Source organism: Bufo gargarizans, chromosome 5 (genome assembly GCF_014858855.1).
Source record: "Bufo gargarizans isolate SCDJY-AF-19 chromosome 5, ASM1485885v1, whole genome shotgun sequence".
In the NCBI taxonomy this organism is placed as follows: domain Eukaryota; kingdom Metazoa; phylum Chordata; class Amphibia; order Anura; family Bufonidae; genus Bufo; species Bufo gargarizans.
This window is the reverse complement of record NC_058084.1, coordinates 124,294,197-124,321,870: the sequence shown is the minus strand read 5'-3', so window position 1 is coordinate 124,321,870 and position 27,674 is coordinate 124,294,197. Positions and strand designations below refer to the sequence as shown.

At 45.7% G+C, this 27,674-nt stretch overlaps 1 protein-coding gene across 2 annotated transcripts in view; it reads right to left on the bottom strand.

Moving 5' to 3' along the window:
• The window catches only part of TRAPPC8 (trafficking protein particle complex subunit 8), a 145,512-nt gene extending 118,172 nt beyond the window's left edge, over window positions 1-27,340 (bottom strand). Inside the window, exons 1-4 of one of the 2 annotated variants that reach the window (XM_044292762.1) lie at window positions 27,184-27,340; window positions 23,191-23,385; window positions 9,161-9,244; window positions 3,025-3,114 (exon numbers count right to left, since the gene is read on the bottom strand). In XM_044292762.1, coding sequence (XP_044148697.1) covers window positions 3,025-3,114; window positions 9,161-9,244; window positions 23,191-23,385; window positions 27,184-27,340 — 526 coding nt within the window. The remainder of the gene's footprint in view (window positions 1-3,024; window positions 3,115-9,160; window positions 9,245-23,190; window positions 23,386-27,183) is intronic. The other variant, XM_044292763.1, reaches the window with a different exon arrangement.
• Between the last annotated feature and the right edge of the window lie 334 nt (window positions 27,341-27,674).

Genomic DNA, 27,674 nt, shown 5'->3' with positions numbered 1-27,674 from the left:
CTGGCTATTTTGGATTTCAAACATAGATTTTCCTATTAAAGGACTTTGCCAGTACTAAGGCTACTTTCACACTCTCGTTTGGTCCGGATCAGTCATGGATCTGTACAGACGGATCCGTTCAGATAATACAAACGTCTGCATCCGTTCAGAACGGATTCGTTTATATTATCTTTAACATAGCCAAGACGGATCCATCTTGAACACCATTGAAAGTCAATGGGAGACGGATCCATTTTCTATTGTGCCAGATTGTGTCAGTGAAAATGGATCCGTCCCCATTGACTTACATTGTGGATCTGTTTGGCTCAGTTTCGTCAGACGGACACCAAAACACTGCAAGCATCGTTTTGGTGTCCGCCTCCAAAGCGGAATGGAGACGGAACGGAGGAAAACTGATGCATTCTGAGCAGATCCTTATCCATTTAGAATGCATTAGGGCAAAACTGATCCGTTTTGGACCGTTTGCGAGAGCCCTGAACGGATCTCACAAACGGAAAGCCAAAACGCCTGTGTGAAAGTAGACCAAGTTAAATTTCTCTCTTACCAACGGGATAATAGATTGGAGGTGGTCCTACCACTGGGACCCCCACCCATCATGAGATCAGGGGCCCCCTACCCAGCAGGGATCCCTAAAACAAACAAAGAGGCAGGTCGAGCATGTGCACTGCCGCTCCATTCATCTCTATGGGACTGCCGGAGATAGACAACTACAGGAAAATACGTAACTGTCGGATTCTGCCGGCCGCAGTGATGACTGACAGAATGTCACTGGCACAAAATAATAAGGGCACAGAATTTTATACATATATTATAGTTAGATTTTTTTTTTTTTTGGCTTAAGAAAAAGGTACTTGTAGAGATCGGCTAAATAACTCATTAAAGGAGGCCTATTAAGTGTTGCCTTGGTGCAACTACCACACGTCATTAGAAAGAGCCTCTGTCAGAAGTGAGTGAGTTACTAAATGTACAACTCCAGGACACATAAATGAAGGCCTGCCACCTTCTTGTAAAAGAGGTGCTTACTCTCTAATAAGGAGGCTGAGATGTTATAACTGGCACTAGCCATGCTAACCCTCTCTAATAAGGAGGCCGAGATGTTATACATGGCACTAGCCATGCTATCCCTCTCTAATAAAGAGGCGGAGATGTTATACATGGCACTAGCCATGCTATCCCTCTCTAATAAAGAGGCGGAGATGTTATACATGGCACTAGCCATGCTATCCCTCTCTAATAAAGAGGCGGAGATGTTATACATGGCACTAGCCATGCTATCCCTCTCTAATAAAGAGGCTGAGATGTTATACATGGCACTAGCCATGCTATCCCTCTCTAATAAGGAGGCTGAGATGTTATACATGGCACTAGCCATGCTATCCCTAATAGAGGCTGAGATGTTACAACTGGCACTAGCCATGCTATCCCTCTCTAATAAAGAGGCTGAGATGTTATACATGGCACTAGCCATGCTATCCCTAATAGAGGCTGAGAGGTTACAACTGGCACTAGCCATGCTATCCCTCTCTAATAAAGAGGCTGAGATGTTATACATGGCACTAGCCATGCTATCCCTAATAGAGGCTGAGAGGTTACAACTGGCACTAGCCATGCTATCCCTCTCTAATAAGGAGGCTGAGATGTTATACATGGCACTATCCCTAATAGAGGCTGAGATGTTACAACTGGCACTAGCCATGCTATCCCTCTCTAATAAGAGGCTGAGATGTTATACATGGCACTAGCCATGCTATCCCTAATGAGGCTGAGATGTTACAACTGGCACTAGCCATGCTATCCCTCTCTAATAAAGAGGCTGAGATGTTATAACTGCCACTAGCCATGCTATCCCTCTCTAATAAGAGGCTGAGATGTTATACATGGCACTAGCCATGCTATCCCTAATAAGGCTGAGATGTTACAACTGGCACTAGCCATGCTATCCCTCTCTAATAAAGAGGCTGAGATGTTATACATGGCACTAGCCATGCTATCCCTAATAGAGGCTGAGAGGTTACAACTGGCACTAGCCATGCTATCCCTCTCTAATAAAGAGGCTGAGATGTTATAACTGCCACTAGCCATGCTATCCCTCTCTAATAAAGAGGCGGAGATGTTATACATGGCACTAGCCATGCTATCCCTAATAGAGGCTGAGATGTTACAACTGGCACTAGCCATGCTATCCCTCTCTAATAAAGAGGCTGAGATGTTATACATGGCACTAGCCATGCTATCCCTAATAGAGGCTGAGAGGTTACAACTGGCACTAGCCATGCTATCCCTCTCTAATAAAGAGGCTGAGATGTTATACATGGCACTAGCCATGCTATCCCTAATAGAGGCTGAGAGGTTACAACTGGCACTAGCCATGCTATCCCTCTCTAATAAGGAGGCTGAGATGTTATACATGGCACTAGCCATGCTATCCCTAATAGAGGCTGAGATGTTATACATGGCACTAGCCATGCTATCCCTAATAGAGGCTGAGATGTTACAACTGGCACTAGCCATGCTATCCCTCTCTAATAAAGAGGCTGAGATGTTATACATGGCACTAGCCATGCTATCCCTAATAGAGGCTGAGATGTTACAACTGGCACTAGCCATGCTATCCCTCTCTAATAAAGAGGCTGAGATGTTATAACTGCCACTAGCCATGCTATCCCTCTCTAATAAGGAGGCTGAGATGTTATACATGGCACTAGCCATGCTATCCCTCTCTAATAAATGGGCTCTGAGATTTTAGAAATGGCACTAGCCATGCTATCCCTCTCTAATAAATGGGCTCTGAGATTTTAGAAATGGCACTCTCTAATATATTCTGAAAGCGGTGACTGTGTGGGGCTCATTGTTGGTGTATATACATTCTATAGAGGCAGTTATACACATGGGATCCTTTTTTAGACAAAATAAATTAATAAATAGTTCTATAGAAAGTAACATCAGTGTTTTACTATCTCATCAAACCAGCCCAATGGTTTCCTTCTCAGAGGCATCTAATGATGGCGAGGTTAAAAAGGATACATGCCAAGTAGTGGTTTAGGAATTCATGATCGGAGGCCGGCATGCTCTGAAAAAAGCTCTCCCGGTAGGACTCAAACCACGGCGTAGTTGCTGTAAAATAAACAGATCGATAAGATAGTGTGCACGTATATAGCGAGCAGTGCCTGCGCTGTAGACCTAGAATACAAATATACCGAGATGGATGAGGATATATAGAGGAAAAATGAAGGATTACATGTAAAACATAATCATTAAAGTGACCATGATAGACATAGAACTGATTCCAACACAATATTAGCTAGAGCTAAAATGAAGGAATGTTGACCAAAACACAAATGGTGGATTTTGAATATTTTTTTTTACTACGGGTTGTCCTGCTTTCAAACAGTTATGGGCAGCCCACCCCTCCCTGCCGGACCTGCGGAGGGTTTGCGGTCTCATCTGCTTGGTCTGGCTCTAGCTCCTTTGGGCCACCGCTGCATTTGCCAAGCTCCCGTCCCAGCTTGTAAATTTTCAGCATTGCCTGGTGTCACATCGGTGGTGTGTCGCTGGGTCACATGCGTCATTGGCTGCAGTGGCAAACGTGACCCCTTTCTATGTTGGATGTCTACAAGCTGGGACTGGAGCGTGGCAAACACAGCGGTGAACCAAAGGAGCCAGAACAGAGTGGCAGGGAGCAGGTAAGTATGTCTCCCTCCATAGGTCCGGTGGGGGAAGAGGGGGCTGCCCAAAGTGTTGAAAGCAGGAAAATCCCTTTAAGTGGAAAAGAGAGATCACAGAATCTTAGGCTTTGTGCACACAGACATATGACAGACATACTGCTTTGTGAGGTGTAGAAGAATATTAGGACACCTATAGAGGTGCATGGAGTCGTACTGCACAAATACGACAAAGTGCGTACCATATTACAGACCCACCCTGCCCTGAAAGCAACTGTGTGCAGGAGGCCTTAGATCAACTCACTCATTAAATTAACCCACTCATGCAGATTTTTAACACACAGAAACTCGGAAGGCTATGTTCACATCTCCATCTAAGGGCTGTTTCACACGAGCGGACGCCGTGCGTGACATCCGCTGCGTGAATGACAGCCAAGACCCGCTGCGGACAGCAGAAGCACGGAGCAGTAACATGATTCATAATGCTCCATGCCTCTCTGTGACCTCTTTATTACGAAATTGCGGTGACAACTTTATCTCACTGTGATTTAGTAGTAAAGAGGTCACAGAGAGGCACGGAGCATTATCAGTCACGTTAATGCTCCGTGCTTCTGCTGTCCGCAGCGGGTCTTGGCTGTCATTCACGCACGGCATCCGCTCGTGTGAAACAGCTCTAAGGCTCAGTCATAGATTCGGTCATTTTTGGCGACAGAAGAAAACTACCTTGGAGGAACTCAACAGACCATATTGTAAGTCAGTGGGGCCTGTCAGGTGCCGTTGGTCGTATGAGATAGCCAAAGAGTTTCATTAATAAAGAACTCTATGCACCGTAGATGTGAACAGAACCTTAAAAAACACATTTAAATGCACAATTAAAAGTATTTAGGTGCATTTATTTTAAAACCGAATGAAAATACAATAGTCAATCTGCATTTTGCATAGCAGTGTATTTTTTACTCTGCAGAAGGGAAAAAAATACTGCAAAACCTGCACATGTGAACACTGCCATATTGCTATAAGGCAATCAGTAGTGTCTGATGAGATCCACTCTAGCGAGCCACAGGGGTGTGCAGGTATCCAAAACTCAGGTCCCTATAAGCTTATACCAAAAGGTAACCGGGGGATAATACAAGTAGCTTATGCACTCGGCCAAGATATGTTTTGAAGACCGCAATTAACTCTTACAGCCGTGTGCATGAGCCCTTACAGCAAGGCTACGTTCACCTCTGATATGGAGGCTCTGTCTGGGGCCTCCGACACAGAGTTTGTCAAAAAAATAAAAATAAAATGACATCCTCCCTAATGGAAACCTAACCTTAAAGAGGTTCTACAGTTTGTTTTAACTGATGATCTATCCTCTGGATAGATTATCAGCATCTGACCGGCGGGGGTCCGACACCCGGGAACCCAGCTGATCAGCTGTTTGAGAAGGCAGCGGCGATCCAGCAGCGCTGCGGCCTGCTCACAGTTTACCGCTGGCCCAGAGACGTCACGACTAGTATCAACTGGCCTGGGCGCGGCTAAGCTCCATTCAAGTGAACAGAGTTTGACCTCCGCCGGTCAGATGCTGATGATCTATCCAGAGGATAGATCATCAGTTAAAACAAACTGCAGAACCCCTTTAATCTTCAAGAATACATTCACCAATCTCAACCTCTCGCTCATCCTGTAGGCCACAATGTTGCTAGGGCCAAAGCAATCATACAGGAGGACATACGGTAAATGTAATTCAGAGGGTGATTAAATAAATATACATAAATTATGTTCACATTAATAGGCTCCATATATCAAATACACAATGGCCCAGATTTACTAATCCTAAAGATGACACAGGTTTAGACAGTCTGTCTAGACCTGCAGCAGATTTATCACATTGGTCAGGTTGGATGATAAATGTGGTGCAGGAATAGACACTTTTCTCTGACGCTATACCAACTACTGGTTGACTGACTTTAAGACCAAAATTGACAAAAAAAAATAGTGCATCTTAGGTATCACTTTCGGTTTTGCTCCCATTTTGCATGAGCTGAACTCAAAGATCTGAAACATTTTCTACATACACAAAAGACCCAAATATTGTTCACAAATCTGTCTAAATCTGTGTTAGTGAGCACTTCTTTGCCAAGATAATCCATCCCACCTCACAGGTGTGGCATATCAAGGTGCTGATTAGACAGCATGAATATTGCACAGGTGTGCCTGAGCTTCCCTGAGACGGTTACTGACAGTTTGTGCAGAAATTCCTTGGTTATACAAAACGGATGTTTCTGCAGCTGTCCGGGTGGCTTGTCTCAGATGATCATGGAGGTGAACATGCTGGATGTGGAGGTCCTGAGCTGGTGTGGTTACACGTGGTCTGCGGTTGTGAGGCCGGTTGAAAGTACTGCCAAATTCTCTGAAAACGCCTTTGGAGATGGCTTATGGTAGAGAAATGAACATTCGTTGCACGGGCAACAATTGGTAGACATTCCTGCAGTCAGCATGCTAATTGCACACTCCCTCAACGTTTGCTACATCTGTGGCATTGTGCTGTGTGATCAAACTGCACATCTCAGAGTGGCCTTTTATTGTGGGCAGTCTAAGGCACACCTGTGCAATATTCATGCTGTCCAATCAGCACCTTGATATGCCACACCTGTGAGGTGGGATGGATTATCTCGGCAAAGGAGACGTGCTCACTAACATAGCTTTAGACAGATGTGTGAACAATATTTGAGAGTAATGGGTCTTTTGTGTATGTAGAAAATGTTTCAGATCTTTGAGTTCAGCTCATGCAAAATCAAAATTGCAAAACCGAAAGTGTTGCATTTTTGTTCTCTATACACATACATACATACATACACACACAGTACAGACCAAATGTTTGGACACACCTTCTCATTCAAAGAGTTTTATTTATTTTCGTGACTATGAAAATTGTAGATTCACACTGAAGGCATCAAAACTATGAATTAACACATGTGAAATTATATACATAACAAAAAAGTGTGAAACAACTGAAAATATGTCATATTCTAGGTTCTTCAAAGTAGCCACCTTTTGCTTTGATTACTGCTTTGCACACTCTTGGCATTCTCTTGATGAGCTTCAAGAGGTAGTCACCTGAAATGGTCTTCCAACAGTCTTGAAGGAGTTCCCAGAGATGCTTAGCACTTGTTGGCCCTTTTGCCTTCACTCTGCGGTCCAGCTCACCCCAAACCATCTCTATTGGGTTCAGGTCCGATCACTGTGGAGGCCAGGTCATCTGGCTCAGCACCCCATCACTCTCCTTCATGGTCAAATAGCCCTTACACAGCCTGGAGGTGTGTTTGGGGTCATTGTCCTGTTGAAAAATAAATGATGGTCCAACTAAACGCAAACCGGAGGGAATAGCATGCCGCTTCAAGATGCGGTGGTAGCTATGCTGGTTCAGTATGCCTTCAATAAAAAAAAAAATAATCCCCAACAGTGTTACAAGCAAAGCACCCCCACACCATAACACCTCCTCCTCCATGCTTCATGGTAGGAACCAGGCATGTAGAGTCCATCCGTTCACCTTTTCTGCGTCGCACAAAGACACTGTGGTTGGAACCAAAGATCTCAAATTTGGACTCATCAGACCAAAGCACAGATTTCCACTGGTCTAATGTCCATTCCTTGTGTTCTTTAGCCCAAACAAGTCTCTTCTGCTTGTTGCCTGTCCTTAGCAGTGGTTTCCTAGCAGATATTCACCATGAAGACCTGATTCACACAGTCTCCTCTTAACAGTTGTTCTAGAGATGTGTCTGCTGCTAGAACTCTGTGTGGCATTGACCTGGTCTCTAATCTGAGCTGCTGTTAACCTGCGATTTCTGAGGCTGGTGACTCGAATGAACTTATCCTCCGCAGCAGAGGTGACTCTTGGTCTTCCTTTCCTGGGGCGGTCCGCATATGAGCCAGTTTCTTTGTAGCGCTTGATGTTTTTTGTGACTGCACTTGGGGACACTTTCAAAGTTTTCCCAATTTTTCGGACTGACTGACCTTCATTTCTTAAAGTAATGATGGCCACTCGTTTTTCTTTACTTAGAATTTGTATTATGGCAAGAAAAAAGCAGCTAACAGTCTATTCAGTAGGACTATCAGCTGTGTATCCACCTGACTTCTCCACAACGCAACTGATGGTCCCAACCCCATTTGTAAGGCAAGAAATCCCACTTATTAAACCTGACAGGGCACACCTGTGAAGTGAAGACCATTTCAGGTGACTACCTCTTGAAGCTCATCAAGAGAATGCCAAGAGTGTGCAAAGCAGTAATCAAAGCAAAAGGTGGCTACTTTGAAGAACCTAGAATATGACATATTTTCAGTTGTTTCACACTTTTTTGTTATGTATATAATTCCACATGTGTTAATTCATAGTTTTGATGCCTTCAGTTGAAAAGAAAGAAAACTCTTTGAATGAGAAGGTGTGTACTATATATATATATATATATATAGAGATAGAAAAAAAGAGGAACTATGGCAGCACCGTCTTAGATAAAAAAAGATGGAGGGTGCACCAGCCCAATGTGGATACAAGCCAATCCAGATAAACAGAAAATGTAAAAACGGGCAGCACTCCAAGGAATACAAATAGAAAAATTATTTATTCACCCACAAGGATCATGCGACGTTTCGGCTCTACACAGGAGCCTTCCTCAAGCCGGCTTGAGGAAGGCTCCTGTGTAGAGCCGAAACGTTGCATGATCCTTGTGGGTGAATAAATAATTTTTCTATATATATATACATAAAATACACAAGTTTTTAAGTATGTCATTCATTTCTTATGCTTCATGCACACGTCCATGTCCACATTTTGGTCCACAAACAAAAGATCTGCAAAATAAGGATAACTATGGACTTTTCTTGTTTGTAATACAGACAGGAATAAGACATGTTCTGTAATTTGTGGAATAGCCACAAAGATCCGTTAAAAATACGGATGTGTGCATGGCCACATAGAAATGAATGGGTCAGTGTGCAAACAATAGGGGTAGCATAAGGATGAAAAATACAGTCATGTGAACAAGGCCTTATTCTGGCCTAGCTTGTAGTCCATGCTGAACATTTTCCAGCTGGTCATCTATTGAAGAATATGCAAACTTGTTGTTCTACATGTTCACTGCTAGATCAGGAACCACAGTAAGGAAAGTAAACATAAACGTTCAGATACAAAAAAAACTAATTATGTCCAAATACAAATTTTGATACACCAAAAACAGAACATTTAATTCAAAAGGCAAAATTAATACATAAATTACAAAGCAGACGGCCTTTTTTGCTTTATTTCGTTCATAGTAGGTTATGTTAGTAGATTTACATTCAACAAGATTACAGTTACCCATCACCAATTGCTAGGTTTTGACAAAATGATGTAAAAAAACACAGCTAGACTAAGAGGCTGCTAGATAGGCCTAGCACAACAAGGGAAAGGGGACTGAAAAGAATGGACAAGGATTAGGTAGAGGGCAATTCTTTTTCAGTCCCGGTCACAATACTACCTGAATAAAACTTGGACTTGTTCAGTTGCGTGAGCGTTTCTTTCCAATTATTGTACCAAGGGGCACTAGCTTTAATAGAGCGATCTGACAGAGAGAACATGGCGTTATTGAACTCAAATGTATACATCAGGACGTGTTCTGCACAGAAAAATACAGCGACGAGGGGTAAGGATATGCACTCAGGGCAGTTAAAAACAGTCCACAATATTCTATAGTTTACATAAAAAGAAGTCGTAGCAGTCCAAAACACAACCAAAAACAAAGGAGAGGTCATGCGAACACAGCAAAGAGATAAAACAATATGGCAATTATCTGAAACTTTCAGCTGATGTTTATCAGGAGGGTTCTGCTTCCCATTAAAGAGGCCAAGCAGATGTATGGAGACATTAGGCAAGCCATTTTCACTGATGTCCACACACCCTGCCTCCGCTAAGGAAAGAATCAGTTATCTGCTCCCTGCCGCTCCTGTCCTGCACCCAGCTCCATAAAGTCCTCTGTCTGGTCCACAGCTTGTATACTTCCTCCCCATCATGGACATAATCACCTGCTTTGCTGCAGCCAACCACTGGCTTCAGCAGTGATGTTTCCACAAGAGGAAAGCAGTGGAGTGGGTGATCTTGCCTATGACAGGCAAGCTGTGGACTGGAAGATGGACCTGCTGGAGCCAGAGTACAGGACCGGAGCTGAAAAGAGCAGGTAAGTATGACACTCTCTAGAAGAGGCAGCTGCAGACATCAGCAAAAAGCTACTTTCAGTCCTGGCCAACCTCCCTAAGGCAATGCACTATGGGAAAAAAGTATTCAAATGAGCTCACAGCAATCAAACTAGAGACTTTTCCAAGAGGAAGAGTGACAATCTGAAGAAAGCTGTTTCGGGTGTTTAAGGCACCTCATCCAGATAACCCTGCACTGTACTGACGAGGAGCAAGAAAGAGCCGTCTACGATGGGTCACTCTTCCTTTTGGCTGACATGAGCTGCTCTGTAGCTCATGATCATCTTAGAACACCAGTTATAACATCTACAATATTTGTTTTTATCAGAGATTACAAACTGTGCCCGAGTCCTGAGCTGCATACTAATATCTGCAGACTTCAGAGCTGAAATCTACCAGCATTCCGTGCTGGCTGAAAGTCTACACAAAGGACTGCAGACTGTACATAATCTAGAAAACCTTCATTACAGGGTTTGGGTAAGCAGTGTTGGGAGTGTCCATCAAATTTGCAGACTGTTTCTAGAAGAGTTCTGAAGGCAGCTCTAGAGTACAGCTCAGAAACGTGACGTTTTCATGTAGTTTACTGTAAAATGGTGTTCAAATATGTGGGGTAGAAAACAAACCTCAAACAGCATTTCCCATAAAAGCCAGATGAATATGGCAGCTACCACTGTGGTCATCACCCAGTCATCCTACAGTCCTTAAAGGGGTTATCCCATGATTTGAAGGGGTTGTCCGGGCTTTTTCTGTTGATGACCTATTCTTAGGATAACAAATAAAGAGAGGTAGCGGCAGCATCTCCGGTGAATCCTTTATTGGACGGACTTTACAGAAAGTGTTCCATAAATTCAAGCAGCAACGTTTCAGCTGTATCCCAGCCTTTGTTAAGCCTTGACAAAGGCTGGGATACAGCCGAAACGTTGCTGCTTGATTTTATGGCACACTTTCTGTAAAGTCCGTCCAACTATTGCAGTGTCTACTATTCTTAGGATAAGTCATCAATATTAGGTCGGTGGGGCGTCCGACACCGGATCAGCTGTTTGAGGAGACGACGCGCCCAGTGCGCATGCGCAGTCTCCCTTCCTGTCCACTGCTGCTGTCCCATAGACATACAGCAGCGAGCAGGAAGAGAGACGGCACATGCAATCTGTGCGCGCGGCGTCTCCTCATACAGCTGATCGGCGGGGGTGCCGAGTGAAGGACCCCCACCGCTCTGATATTGATGTCCTATCCTGAGGATAGGTCATCAATAGAAAAAGCCTGGATAACTTATTTAATGCAAAAAGTGAAAATTAGACATCTTATAATACATGACAGTCCCAGAACCAGCCCTGTACCTCACATGGATCCAGAGATCTCCCCACTCATTGTTCCAATTGCTCAGCTATATATAGATCAAGCTGGCAGCTCAGGGGGCATGTACTTTATGCTGCAGCTCACAGGGCATCTCCCTTCTGCTGCAGTCCTCTCCCCCTGAGCATGTGTGTCCACCTCAGCGAGGTGGACAGAAAAAAAAATGAAAAAGGAAAAGAACAAACAGCAGGTGGCGCTATAGAGATACCATTTCATTGAATACGGTAACTCAGTGGCCATGTTAAATTTTTTATGAGATTACAAAACTATTCAGATCCAGGTGCTGGTTTCAAAACTGCAGAATATTTTTCGTGGGACAACCCCTTTATATCATTGCTTAGTTATTTAGCGATATAGGAGTAAATGGCACTGAATAACTAGGGAAGGCTGACATTTTAGAAAGCTTGGGAACAACCCATATTGTTTGCCATCCATCGTTTTTACAAGGCCTATATATAGCGGACACACCTGGCACACAAAAACAGAGGATGACGCCCCAAAACTCATTCACAAAAGAAATGCTTCTTTTATATTTTAGAGGGAAATGCGTTATAAAGAGGACAGTAACCACAAACACAGCAATACTAGAGGAACACATCAAACTAAAGGCGAAAGTAAAGCACATTAAAGATTCTCCCTTGTGCACAACGTTCCCGTTACAAAAAGCAGGTTATCGTACCCTTTTCGGGTTTTTTCAATGTATCACTTTGTGTCTTTTTTGCACCTTTCACTACAGAATACACCTTTGTGGCTTGTGCAGTGGCCAAGCCGGAGAATGTAACCTCACACCACAGCGCTCCATTACAGAGGGACGAGGAACCATGTAACATATAACCCCTTCTAATTACTGTCTCCAGGACGCCAACATTCATTAACATTTCATTCCGTTTTAGACTCTTGTCTGTATCCAGGGGTTTCTATTCACCACCACTATCCTTGCAAAAATGGAACTTTTCATTCACATTAATTTCCTTTTTTGCTCATTGAATATGCAATGCGTGCAGTAAAATCTGGTGCCGTTCTGTAGGAAAATACCGTACATCGGCGTATTGTGACCATTAAACACAGAAGCACCTGCAAAAGCAGCTCTGAAGCCTGGCCTAGTTTCCAAAAGCGAAAAACAGCAGGAACCAAGGACACAGGAGCTTCCCCTGCTCTGCCACGGGAAGGTTTCCAATAGTGAACAACCCTTTAATATGGTTTAACCTTTGCTTCTCGATGGGCACTATTCTAAACCAACAGACTTACCGAATCCGAATGGTGCGCATAAAATATACACACGTGTTAGGCACAGTAGGACAGAGTTCACACATAAAAGCCAACCTTCCCCTGCTAACCACTTGTTTCAGGAAAGGACCAGAGGCGCAGTTTTATTGCGCCTTTTTAAGATCAGAACCAAAACAAATACAAAAAAATTACAAAAATAAGTTTTATTATCTGGTTTTGGAGAGCGATTCTTATCTCAGCCTTTCATGGCCTTAGATAAAAAAAAATCTTTTACTCAGGAGGGGTGGGCATTCTCGTACTGCCATTCGGCAAATATGCCGAAAAGCGGCCAGACAGATACCACTGTGTGCAGCAATATTTGTCTAGCCGCTTCACGGCATGTTTGCCAGGTTGCGGCCGGATCGTCGCCGATCCCTATTATAGTGAATTGGGCCGGCAGATGACCAGTAGCTTCCGGTAGTGCTGGAACAAGACATCTTCAACAGGCTGCTCCCCTGCCGGAGATGTAAAACGGTAGTGTGGAGCTAGCCTCAGGAAGCTTTCATACAGTCAGCGCTTGATCAGTGATTTTCCCCCCAGTGATTACGAGCCAAAACTAGAAGTAGCAGCTACACAGACATAAGAAATAAAGGAAAGATGTGCTCCTGGTCTGTGTTTTTAACCTACACCTGGTTTTGGCTCACAATCACTGATCAAACACTGACTGTATGAAAGCGGCCCTACTAGAAACAAAGTAACATGCTGTGGTATTCAGTCTACGTGTCTCCCATTCACTACTATGGAAGCACAGCCAGTCAAACTATTCCAATCTCAGCCATAAAAGGCATAGGCTAGGCCAGGTATCAGCAACCTTCGGCACTCCAGCTGTGGTGAAACTACAACTCCCAGCATGCACACCTCCTTGGCTGTTCTCAGGACTCCCAGAGAAGTGAATGGAGCATGCTGGGAGTCGTAGTTTGACAACAGCTGGAGTGCCGGAGGTTGCTAATCCCTGGGCTAGGCTTTAAGACCAGATACTGAAACTGCCTATTTTTTTTATTTGTTTTTATTTTTGGTCTTAAATTTTTCATTCTCTTCTGATACACAATTATGGGGGCATCCATTGTGTGAGCTGCTAATCTAATCTGTTTAGACCATAGGACGAGGATGTCTGGAGAGGACTCATTGAGGGTTTGGTTTTCTACACCAGATTTTTTGTGGAAAGTAGGTAAAAGTAGGGGTGGGAGCTCCATGGCCCAACTCATTGAACAACTCGTCTACTGGAAAAGCGGCGCATGGACAGCAGAAGATGCGACAGACTTATTAAAAGGGGTATTCTCATCTTAAAGGGGTTCTGCACTTTCATTTAACTGATGATCTATCCTCTGGATAGATCATCAGCTTCTGATCGGCGGTGTCCGACACCCGGGACCTCCGCCAATCAGCTGTTTAAAAGGCAGCGGCGCTCCATCAGCGCCGCGGCCTTCTCACTGTTTACCGCCGGCCCACTGACGTCACGACTAGTATCAACTAGCGTGGGCGCGGATGAGCTCTGTTAACTTGAATGGAGCTTAGCCGTGCACACGCTAGTTGATACTAGTCGTGACGTCAGTGGGCCGGCGGCCCGGTGGTAAACCGTGAGAAGGCCACGGCGCTACTGGAGTGCTGCTGCCTTCTAAAACAGCTGATCGGCGGGGGTCCTGGGTGTCAGACCCCCGCCGATCAGAAGCTGATGATCTATCCAGAGGATAGATCATCAGTTAAATTAAATGAAAGTACAGAACCCCTTTAATGATCACTGTTAAATCTGTTAATGATTTAACAGTGATCATTTTTCTAAATATATTTAATTAACTAATTCCCACCCCTTAGAAGAAAATAAACATATACTTACCTGACTGTTGTCTTCCGTCTCCCCTGGTTATGACCACCACTCTTCTCAGGAATCACGGTGGCGGCGTTCACACAGACGACTTCTCTTCTCCCGGCCGGCCGCGCGCAGTCCCGAAAGCGCACGCCGAGGCCGCGCAAGGCGCTATGGTAATTTCTTCCTGGCCAGTATAGTATAATTGCCAGGAAGAAGTCACCAGGGCGCATGCGCGGCCTCGGCGTGCGCGTTCAGTCCAGCTTGCGGCCCTGCCGGGAGAAGACTTCAATCAAGATGGAGCCCGCCCCCTGCCGAGTGCTGAAACCAGGAAATGGACAGCGAGCCGGGAGCAGGTAAATATGAAACGGCATGTTGATAATACTCCTTTAATAGGTCTCTTAATAAATTGGTCAGATTTTTCACCACTGGCGTGTGAAAAGCTGGTCTTTATTAAGTAACCCCCCCCCCATATCTAGAACTAGGTGTAAATGAAATTTCATGCACTAGGGATATATGGCTGGTAGGTGAAATTTCAGGATCAAGCTAAAATGCACGCTAACCTTTACAGGTGAACTTAATGTGACTTCTCTAAACTTCTAAATGCACATGTTCAACTGTTCAATGTTTCAGTACTTTTTGCACAACTTGCTGTTCTCTAACAAGGGGCTTAACAGCAAAATTCACAACAGGTGTTTGATCCATGATGACTAAATTTCCTGGTTCAATTAAAATTGGCATTTAAACAGTCCTCCTCATCATGCTGTTGACATCATGAGACCAAGACAACCAAGCCATTGCGAGGCTTCAAGCAGGATGTTCTCAGACAGAAGAGGCCGAGTTTAGAGTGTCATCAGCAGGTTGCAACAGAGATACAGGGAGACTGGAAGAGTCACAGAAAGGCATAGAAGTGGACGTCCTATGGCCACATCCCAGACTGATGACCGTTTCATTGTGAACAATGCCCTGTGGAACCGGATAAGGAATGCCACACAACACAGGCACATTTAAGGGATGTGAGAGGCACCTAAGTGTCACATCAGCATGGTCTGCGTGCTAGATGACCTGCAAGGGTACCTAAGCACAGGTGTCATCCTCTTGCATGGGCAAGGGAGCATCTACGCTGGATGAGGGACCAGTGGGCCTCAGTGCTGCTCACTGATGAAAGTTCATTCACGCTGAGCAGAAACAATGTTGGAGACGTCAAGGAGAGCGCTATGCATCAGCCACTGTCATCATCAGATGAGCCTTTGGTGGTGATGGTGTTACAGCAGATGTCGTTGTCAAGCTGTAATTGATGCTCAAGGTCACATGACAAGTTACTGAGACTGCTGCTATAGAAAGCTACATAAGAATATAAGAAGCTAAAGTACCAAAAGCCAAGGGGGTCGAGTGCAGTTTGGATCCCAGAAAATATCGCAGTAACTGACAAGGGCAGGTGTCACACGTAGAGAGGGTACAACGCAAGAGGAACGTACAGCAAAGGCATAGGGTATGGCCACATACGGCAACTTTGCTTATGTGTTAGGATCCCGCATCAGCAGAAGAATTCATACCAAATGGTGCGGATTTTATTGCAGAATATGAAGTTGATCTCAGTCTCTACACTACAATGGATGAAAGCAGCAGAAATCTGCAACATAACTTGAAAGCTACAAATTTAAAATCTGCACAGCAGGTCAAGCTATATGCAGCCTGTAGTGGATTTTTTGCAATCAGCTGTGGCCGCACCCTTCCTCTTCTCTTTTTTAGGTCCAATTTCAGTTTTGCCTAAAGAAACAAATCTGCATATCAGACCATAATGTCCTGAAATTAGGCCAGTAGTGAAATAAGGCTAGTTTCACATCTGGGGCAGGGAACTCCATCAGGCTGTTCTGGTAGAGAGCAGCCTGCTGGAGCTCTCCAGATCTGGCACTGCCGCCTTCCTGCTGGACCCCATTGACTATAATGGGGTCTGGCAGAGATCCGGCCGCTTCCCAGCAAGCATGCTGGAAATCGCCCAGTCAAACACAGCTGCACACAGCAGTTTTGGTCTGGCCAATTCCTGGCATTGTCTGCAGGATATGTAGATGTGAAAGGAATCTGAACCGACAAAGAAAAATACCTATAGACACCTGTGACAGAAACCTGTCTTAAGAGATGATGTCCTGCAAGTGTGAGGGAAAATAAAACATCAAGACGTCAAACGCACTGATGTATTGATATAAAACATACCATATTAAAAAATAGACCCAACAAATAGACAATTTACATTACCAGAGGTGGCATCAGTTAGGCAAATGGCTAATAAATTATTTGTCAAGTTTTTTTCATTGAAGCAAATAGAAATTACCAGTCATTCTCTCTATATTATAGGGGTATAAAAATGAGCTCTTAACAAGCTCTGCCTCTAATGCCACCAGATGTAAGGCAGCTATCCTACAAGTCAGTGTTTGACCCTTTTAAATAAATAGGCCTTGAGACATGACTTGGATAATAACTAAGCCAGCACCTCATCTGCAGACAGCTGTTTCAGGGCGATTGCACTCATCAGCGCAGGTCAGAGTACTAGCTTAACTGGGTGAGAGGTCTAGGTCAGGATTTAGATGCAGATGAGGTACTGGCTTAGTTATTATTCAAGTTATGTCTCAAGGACTGTTTAAAAGGTCGAACATGGACTTATAGGATAGCTACCTTACATCTGGTGGCATTAGAAACAGAGCTTGTTAAGAGTTCATTTGCATACCCTCTTCCCAGAGGAGTGTTGCCTGGCCTATAAGACCCCTCACGCTAATTAGGTGCTTTCCATAATGATATATAGTATCTCCAGAAACCAGACAGTCCCTCATCAGTGCAGAGCAGAGAGAACTGGATGAGAGGCCTATCACCCCGAAACAGCTATCCACAGATGAGGTACTGTCTTGGCTATAATCCTAAATTATGTTTCAAGGCCTGTTTAAAGGGTTGAACATTAACTTATAGGATAGCTACCTTACATCTGGTGGCATTGGAGGCAGAGCTTGTTAACAGCTGATTTGCATCCCTTCGTTACAGGAAATATAAAAATATAATATAGGCAGCATGGCTGGTAATCCCCCAAATCCTTATATTTCCTGTAGTCAGATTTTATAGGCACGTCATATGTTTTATGGCTAAGGGGGTTCCCTGGGCATTACGAAAAATACAAGCATACCTCGGACCTGTGGAAAAAAAAAGATGGTTTGGTAAATATTTACCCGTCCAATGTGCTGCCAATGCCGCTGTCCCCGCTGCACAGACTGCAAGCTCTTCCGCTCGGGTCCTTGCTGGTTATAGGGGCTTCTTTTCCTGTTCAGCTGCAGAGAAGTAAATGCAGCTGAACAGGAAAATAAACACAAATCTACCCATTCGGAGCCCGCAGCCTGTGCAGCAGGGAATACAGCATCGCGAACAGGTAAATATTAATGAAAACCATCTTTCCATCACAGATCCGAGGCACACTTGCATTTTTCTTTATGCCCGCAGAACACCTTTAAGGGTGATTAACATGACAATTATAAAGGAACTGAAAAAGTATTTTTAACAAAAAAACAGCACACATTAAAATGCACCACCCATTACCACAGTCCTGGATTTCAGCTGTAATCTGACTTAATACTGAGAATTCAGACTTTACACAACACAATTCCCCTAACACTAGAACTACCTACATCTATACAGAAAAGAGCTCCAGCCTTCACTTCTAAGCCCTGTTCACATCTAACGTCCATCATTTTACATTGCGAATATTGTCCAGCAAATACCTGTGATGGAAGGCTCCACCATGTAGGCAGCGAGTGCCATATATCACCCATAGACGTGCTCAGTAAAGATTGGTTTTGCAGGATGCCTCTGCATAGCAAAGCATAGTCTCTTTTCTATACAGTGAAAATAAAATGTAGCCCTATGGATACATGTAGCATATATGTCATACAGGGAGTGCAGAATTATTAGGCAAATGAGTATTTTGACCACATCATCCTCTTTATGCATGTTGTCTTACTCCAAGCTGTATAGGCTCGAAAGCCTACTACCAATTAAGCATATTAGGTGATGTGCATCTCTGTAATGAGAAGGGGTGTGGTCTACTGACCAACACCCTATATCAGGTGTGCATAATTATTAGGCAACTTCCTTTCCTTTGGCAAAATGGGTCAAAAGAAGGACTTGACAGGCTCAGAAAAGTCAAAAATAGTGAGATATCTTGCAGAGGGATGCAGCACTCTTAAAATCGCAAAGCTTCTGAAGCGTGATCATCGAACAATCAAGCGTTTCATTCAAAATAGTCAACAGGGTCGCAAGAAGCGTGTGGAAAAACCAAGGCGCAAAATAACTGCCCATGAACTGAGAAAAGTCAAGCGTGCAGCTGCCAAGATGCCACTTGCCACCAGTTTGGCCATATTTCAGAGCTGCAACATCACTGGAGTGCCCAAAAGCACAAGGTGTGCAATACTCAGAGACATGGCCAAGGTAAGAAAGGCTGAAAGACGACCACCACTGAACAAGACACACAAGCTGAAACGTCAAGACTGGGCCAAGAAATATCTCAAGACTGATTTTTCTAAGGTTTTATGGACTGATGAAATGAGAGTGAGTCTTGATGGGCCAGATGGATGGGCCCGTGGCTGGATTGGTAAAGGGCAGAGAGCTCCAGTCCGACTCAGACGCCAGCAAGGTGGAGGTGGAGGTGGAGTACTGGTATCATCAAAGATGAGCTTGTGGGGCCTTTTCGGGTTGAGGATGGAGTCAAGCTCAACTCCCAGTCCTACTGCCAGTTTCTGGAAGACACCTTCTTCAAGCAGTGGTACAGGAAGAAGTCTGCATCCTTCAAGAAAAACATGATTTTCATTCAGGACAATGCTCCATCACACGCGTCCAAGTACTCCACAGCGTGGCTGGCAAGAAAGGGTATAAAAGAAGAAAAACTAATGACATGGCCTCCTTGTTCACCTGATCTGAACCCCATTGAGAACCTGTGGTCCATCATCAAATGTGAGATTTACAAGGAGGGAAAACAGTACACCTCTCTGAACAGTGTCTGGGAGGCTGTGGTTGCTGCTGCACGCAATGTTGATGGTGAACAGATCAAAACACTGACAGAATCCAAGGATGGCAGGCTTTTGAGTGTCCTTGCAAAGAAAGGTGGCTATATTGGTCACTGATTTGTTTTTGTTTTGTTTTTGAATGTCAGAAATGTATATTTGTGAATGTTGAGATGTTATATTGGTTTCACTGGTAAAAATAAATAATTGAAATGGGTATATATTTGTTTTTTGTTAAGTTGCCTAATAATTATGCACAGTAATAGTCACCTGCACACACAGATATCCCCCTAAAATAGCTAAAACTAAAAACAAACTAAAAACTACTTCCAAAAATATTCAGCTTTGATATTAATGAGTTTTTTGGGTTCATTGAGAACATGGTTGTTGTTCAATAATAAAATTAATCCTCAAAAATACAACTTGCCTAATAATTCTGCACTCCCTGTATATGCATATATTTCCCAGTGTCTATGTTAAGCACAAGGCTTTAAAAGGGTTTTCCGAGATTTTACTGCTGATGACCTATCTCGGAAAACCCCTTTAAGGTAACATGGATCCCAGTGTGTATAACTTTATTTTAATCATTTAAACCCCAGCTCTTTCTATGCTTAGGAGCTCCCGTGTACAACGGAGATAACTGTTGATCACTGAATAGGACAGCCCTCTGGACTCCTAAACATACAAACGGGATTTAAATGAATAAAATAGAGGTAAATCTTTTCCCATAAATCTATATATTAAAAGGGGATTTTTATATTTATGGCGTATCCTCATATACAGCAGATCGGCAGGGGGGGGGGTCCTAGGTGTCGGAACCCCCCGCCGATGTGCTGTATAAAGAGGCCACGCCACTCCATAAGCGTTTAGGTTTTTTCCTAGGCCATGTGACATCCCCTTCATCAGTCACATGGCCTAGGCGCGGCTCAGTCCCATTTAAAGGCGTTGGCCCATCTCACACATTGGTGGCATATCGCTAGGATAGGTTGCAGATTCCACCTCCAGTACCCGCACTTATCTCTCAAACAGAGGGAGCAAAGTGAAGAAGGTAGCCGTGGCCGTGCTTGCCTGCCGCGTTTTTCATTCATTTCTATGGGACTTCCAAAAACGTTCAGCTATCCCATAAAAATGAACAGAGATTAGCCGCGCATGCGCCATCCTATTTCCTTCATATTGCAGGCTCCATTCTAGAGATGAGTGCAGGGTCACAGCGGTGGAACCCAAACCTATCAGACGTTGGTGGCATATCCTAGCGATATGCCACCAATGTGCGAGATGGGCCAACCCCTTTAACCACTTCAGCCCCGCTAGGTGAAACCCCCTTCATGACCAGAGCACTTTTTACACTTCGGCACTACACTCCTTTCACCGTTTATCGCTCGGTCATGCAACTTACCACCCAAATGAATTTTACCTCCTTTTCTTCTCACTAATGGAGCTTTCATTTGGTGGTATTTTATTGCTGCTGACATTTTTACTTTTTTTGTTATTAATCAAAATGTAACGATTTTTTTGCAAAAAAATGACATTTTTCACTTTCAGCTGTAAAATTTTGCAAAAAAAACGACATCCATATATAAATTTTTCGCCAAATTTATTGTTCTACATGTCTTTGATAAAAAAAAAATGTTTGGGCAAAAAAAAAAATGGTTTGGGTAAAAGTTATAGCATTTACAAACTATGGTACAAAAATGTGAATTTCCGCTTTTTGAAACAGCTCTGACTTTCTGAGCACCTGTCATGATTCCTGAGGTTCTACAATGCCCAAACAGTAGAAAACCCCCACAAATTACCCCATTTCGGAAAGTAGACACCCTAAGGTATTCGCTGATGGGCATAGTGAGTTCATAGAACTTTTTATTTTTTGTCACAAGTTAGCGGAAAATGATGATGATTTTTTTTTTTTTTTCTTACAAAGTCTCATATTCCACTAACTTGCGACAAAAAATAAAAAATTCTAGGAACTCGCCATGCCCCTTACGGAATACCTTGGGGTGTCTTCTTTCCAAAATGGGGTCACTTGTGGCGTAGTTATACTGCCCTGGCAATTTAGGGGCCCAAATGTGTGAGAAGTACCTTGCAATCAAAATGTGTAAAAAATGGCCTGCAAAATCTGCAATTTTTTTTTGTCACTGCGGTGGGGCGGGTGTGGGCGAACACACGTGTGGGCGACCGATCAGGCCTGATCGGGCAAACACTGCGTTTTGGGTGGAGGGCGAACTAAAGTGACACTAGTACTATTATAGATCTGACCGTGATCAGTTTTGATCACTTCCAGATACTATAAAAGTACAAATGCTGATTAGCGATACGCTAATCAGCGAATAACGGACTGCGGTGCGGTGAGCTGGGCGCTAACTGATCGCTAACTACCTAACCAAGGGACCTAAACTATACCTAAAACCTAACGGTCAATAACAGTGAAAAGAAAAAGTGACAGTTTGCACTGATCACTTTTTTCTTTTCACTTGTGATTGACAGGGGTGATCAAAGGGGTGATCAAAGGGTTAATTGGGGTTCAGGGGGGTGATCAGGGGCTAAGTGTGTAGTGTTGGTGTACTCACTGTGAAGCCTGCTCCTCTGCTGGATCCAACCGACGAAAAGAACCAGCAGAGGAGCAGGCAGCCATATAACAGATCATATTTACAAATATGATCTGCTATCTGGCACTTTGATTGGATTTTTTAAAAATCAGCAACCTGCCAGCCGCGATCATTGGCTGGCAGGTTGCTGACGAAATACTTCTGTGGGAAATGCCGGCGCGAACTGCGCATGCGCACGCGCATAGTCGCGTCATCTCGCGTCTCGCAAGATGACGCGTATATGCGTGACTGTGCGCAGCGCTGCCACCTCCGGACCGCACATCTGCGTTAGGCGGTCCGGAGGTGGTTAAGTGAATGGAGCTGAGCAGCGATACCAACCACAGTCACTATGAAAAGGATGTTGCTGTGTGTGCTTGGTAAACTGCGAGAAGACCGAGGCGCTCACCAGAGCTCCAGCTTCTTCAAACAGCTGATGGTGGGGTTGCAGGGAGTTGGACCCCCCACCAATCTCATATTAATGACCTATCCTGAAGGTAGACCATGAATATGAAAAAAAAATTTGAAAACAAAACATGCTGCCTGCAGACTGGACACTATTAGGGTCATTTATCAAACTGGTGTAAAGTAGAACTGGCTTAGTGGCCCATAGCAACCAGAGTCCACCTTTCATCTTGAACAGCTCCTTTGGAAAATTAAAGGAGGAATCTGATTGGTTGCTATGGGCCACTGAGCCAGTTCTACTTTACACCAGTTTTGATAAATCTCCCTCTATGCTGGTGGCAGGTAACTGGCCATATCTATTCTGATATTGATTTACCACTAATCTATACAACACCCCCAAAGGTTTATGTATGTGGCGTTTAGGCTTCTGCGGATTTACTTTACAATGAGAGGGAGCCGCGTTGACGTCCACCTGACGACTACTGTTCATGGTTCGGTTCACAATACATTCTCCTATATGTATCTATACATTTCTGGATAGCAGTCATATCCCCAAAAAGTTTTAGTAAAAGCATGGTAAGGGCAGAGTCTAATATAGATGTGCTGGGGGATGGGGTGATGGGATCCTTGGAAGTCCTCATGAACTTTGATCCCAAGTTGGTGTCACTGGGTGGAGTAAAAGGACCACTGATTACGCTGATTCATTACATTTCCAACAGTCATCATTAGAATAGGAAAACTAATTTACCACGTCCATCACACAGCACTGCAGAGAGATGGACCTCCTAAATTATCCATGAGGATATCTGGCCCCTACATGACATGGAGCAACTGTTTTCTCTAGGAGAAGAAGAAACCCCTTGAGTGCTTACCACTGATATTAAGGTCGTAATCTCCGGCAGTAATCACATTTGGGACTAATCCTTCAGCAGGTTGATTGGAGGCTACGACATCATTGAGAAGTTTCCGGATTGCTGCTTGCAATGGCGGCTGAGTGACAATGCTGTTGACTGCGATCTTCAGGTTTTTTATCACATGGAGCTGATTGTTGGGATCCCGCATGTGAACTTGGGAAGAAAGAATGAACGTGTCAGTAAGCATCATAGTTCCATCAATGGTGACCAATGTCACTGCTGTGGTCGCACACCACTGGAGACGGGTATCAAACCCTGGCATGGGGCATAAAAGGGAAGTACAACTGCTTTTGTGGGCAATGACATAGTCAGCAAAAAATCATGTAGCTGCAATGGCATTAGAAAAAACATGGCTGCCTCCTTCCAAGAACAGATCTCTGACCATCGGTTGTGGTGGTCAATGGACCCTAGCAGCAATACCTGACACAGACAGGTGAGGCGCTGTTTCTGGAAGGAACCAGCCACGTTTTTCTAACCCTGGACAACCCTTTTAATTTATGTATTTTTCCTAAGGCTTCATGTACATTAGTGTATCGTGGCTCCATACAACCTCCAAGAAGCACACAGCCATAGTGAGGCACATACACAAGTGTCCTGCCCCGTACTGTACCTCTGTATGCCTCTAATTTCAACATGCCAAACCAAATTTACATTAATTTTCTATCCTTGAGGCTTGGACATCCACCAGGAGGAGGAGATGACTGCGGTGGGGAACGCTCATGGATGGGTGCGCTGCGCAGTTTCCACATCTCCCCACTCGCCTATGGAGCATGCTGCATCGATGGGACTCCCACCAACATTTACCATCTCTCTTATGGATGTAGTTAAATTTAAACATTTGACACGTGTGGAGAAAGCTCCCAATATACACATATCCACGGGCCCCCATTAAACTGGCGGAGGTCCTTCTGGCCTTATTTACTGGCCTACAAGATTATAGCAAATTAAAGCACCTGCAGGAAAAGTGATTAAATAGCAACCCGACCATCACTCCCCTGTCAGATCTACTCCAGAGCTGATGGTCTATGGGTACATCCACAGCTAATGGATATTCTGTGGATTTTTTCCACATCAAATCTGCCATTCGTAGAGGAAAACCAATCAAATTGTGTGAATTTTAGCGAGGATTTGCTTGCAGATTTTTACATGGGAAACATATGCGGTTTATGGAGGAGACTTTGTTCACTTATCCATTACCTGTGGACAAGCCTTATGTGTACTTTATCCGCGTATGGACGTGTCGCACCTCTATGTGATCTCTGCAGTCTTGTGTCGTACATCCTAAGGCCGAATGCACACGGCTGTTTTTCACAGCCGTGAGCGGTCCGTGGAACCACGGGCTGGATTCCTGCTGAGAGCAGGAGCGCACGGCGTCATTGGTTGCTATAGATCATACCAGTGTATTACCGTACTGCGGTGGCAGCAGGGAGCGCACGGCGTCATAGCAACCAATGAAGCCGTGCGCTCCTGCTCTCAGCAGGAATCCAGCCCGTGGTTCCACGGACCGCTCACGGCCGTGAAAAACGGCCGTGTGCATTCGGCCTAAGTGTCATCTCTGAGACCAGTGACTGGCTGCAGTGGTTACATGGATGAACGGTATGTCATGGACAAAGGAACCAAAAACTAAACCTGCGGGGGCCACCGATGCATTGCCGCCAGATGCGGCAGGCGAGTAATGTCTTACATTTCCTGCAGGTACTTTCATCTATTGGGTCAGTGAATAACATACGTGTGCTGTCCATGCTCTTGTTTTTCAGGTGTGTATTCACACATCTGGGATTTACCACGGTCCAGGGTTACACCTCCGAAGCATGCCCTACGGATCCAGCACACTCATTATAGTCTACAAGTCCGTGAAAAACACAGACACGCCACCGAAAGCATCCGTGTCCCGTCTGTGTTTCAAGGATGGTCGCTAGGAAACACTCTAGAAACTAACTTTCCCCATAGCAGTGTCCAAAGACCGAGTCTTCCCAGACATCTTCACGTTAGAACCACTGACCACCTTGTCCTAGATGTCATCACGGACGTGTGAATAAAGCCTTCTACTCGCGGATTTGTGTTGCACCTGGGTTAACTAGCAATACGAGCGCCTTTTGCACAAGACAGACCTCAGCTACCCTGGGATGTCAGTGAGAAGACCCCCATCTGCAAGATTAGTGTATACGCTCATTTCATTTTTTCCCTATAGGTGGCGCTGCTCACTCGGTGCTATGATACAACTATTTATGCTGCAACTATAGCAAAATATGTAAATGCTGAGTCGTAATAATTGTGGGGATCGCTGATTTAATGGGGGGGGGGGTACAGGAAAATGAGTAGACCAAAAAGAAATAGGCAAATCTACACTGCGGCGCGGCAGAGAGGTCGTCCATCGCTGTACATCCCCCGGTTCCTGATCTCTATGCAGAGCTTTTTCACACTGTATTAGAGCAAAGGGGAAAGAAGGTGAAAAGCGTCCCTGCCTTCTCTATGGGGACCCCTGATGTCACCACTTCCACAGCTGTGGTCTATGCATGGACATTTCAAAATATATGCCGCCAGCATTACTAACCCGGCCCTGCCTGCCAGGCTACATTTACATGGCTGAAGCACTGACGTGTCCACATGCCCATATGGCCACTACAGTCAATCCCTGGCCCCAGCGGTATTGTGCCATATACTGCAGAGGCCTGTGCTTGGCTGCAGTGGACAAGTAGATATACTGGCACATCATCTTGGCAGCCAAGTAAATGGAGACTGGAAGGATAGTACTAGAGCGGCGGTGGATGATGGGAGGATAGCACCCCCCCCCCGTACAAGGGTGCGCAGCCATGCGATCATCCTTTCACCAGAACACGTTTGATCCTCAGAAACAAACTAAAGGTTTAATTTGATCCTCAAACAAAAAGGGTCCAGTGACAACAAGCAAAGATCTTGAAAAATATAAAGAAACTGATCCAATAAAGTAAAGAAAAATGTAAAACGTATCACTACAAACTGATTAAGTCCTGACACGTAACTGTACTGAATGGACTCTAGCGCCCAATCGCCCCACGCCAGGGGCCCCTAGCGCCCAATCGCCCCACGCCAGGGGCCCCTAGCGCCCAATCGCCCCACGCCAGGGGCCCCTAGCGCCCAATCGCCCCACGCCAGAGGCCCCTAGCGCCCAATCGCCACACGCCAGAGGCCCCTAGCGCCCAATCGCCACACGCCAGAGGGCCCCTAGCGCCCAATCGCCACACGCCAGAGGCCCCTAGCGCCCAATCGCCACACGCCAGAGGCCCCTAGCGCCCAATCGCCACACGCCAGAGGCCCCTAGCGCCCAATCGCCACACGCCAGAGGCCCCTAGCGCCCAATCGCCACACGCCAGAGGCCCCTAGCGCCCAATCGCCACACGCCAGAGGCCCCTAGCGCCCAATCGCCACCCGCCAGCGGCCCCTAGCGCCCAATCGCCACACGCCAGAGGCCCCTAGCGCCCAATCGCCACACGCCAGAGGCCCCTAGCGCCCAATCGCCCCACGCCAGGGGACCCTAGCGCCCAATCGCCCCACGCCAGGGGACCCTAGCGCCCAATCGCCACACGCCAGAGGCCCTTAGCGCCCAATCGCCACACGCCAGAGGACCCTAGCGCCCAATCGCCACACGCCAGAGGACCCTAGCGCCCAATCGCCACACGCCAGAGGACCCTAGCGCCCAATCGCCACACGCCAGAGGCCCCTAGCGCCCAATCGCCACACGCCAGAGGCCCCTAGCGCCCAATCGCCACACGCCAGAGGCCCCTAGCGCCCAATCGCCACACGCCAGAGGCCCCTAGCACCCCCAATCCAGAGACACCGCAGTGATCTTCCAGCATAAGCAGACACACACCCTAGCACTACCGCAGCCAGAGCTGTGGCACTCAGGTCCCTGTACAGTAGACGGTACTAGGACCCCGGGACGAGCTGTCATTGCCTCCACCCCACACTCACCCTCAGTGCTGAGTCGGCAGAAGGGCCGGACGAGCTCGCAGAAGGACAACTGGTTTTTCCGGGCCAGCTTCTCGGCCTCATCGCTGCACAGGGCCGCCACCTGCGGGATGAACGAGTCCTGGAGGAACTCATGCACGGAGAGCAGGCACTGCGCCATCCCGGCCTCCTGCACTGTAGGACCGCGGAGCAGGGCGCCGGTGCCCCGTACACTGGGGACGTGGTGTCGTTGGCGTCCGGTGCAGCGTAGCCCAGTTCCCCACCAGTCACGTGACTTCCGTGCCTGTCACCAGGGCAGTTGGGAGCGCGCTCCAGGTCTATCCAGCGGCACGGTCTCGCCTCCGCGATGGGCGAATCCTGCGAGAACGTGACGTCATCGGGCAGAATAGAGTCGCACAGTGATGGCGTCATCGCGGTGCTGGCCGCCGAGCAGCGCTTTCTCGGAGTTATGTACGACCTCGGGGACTGCTGTGTAGTCTGTACGGAGTGCTCCT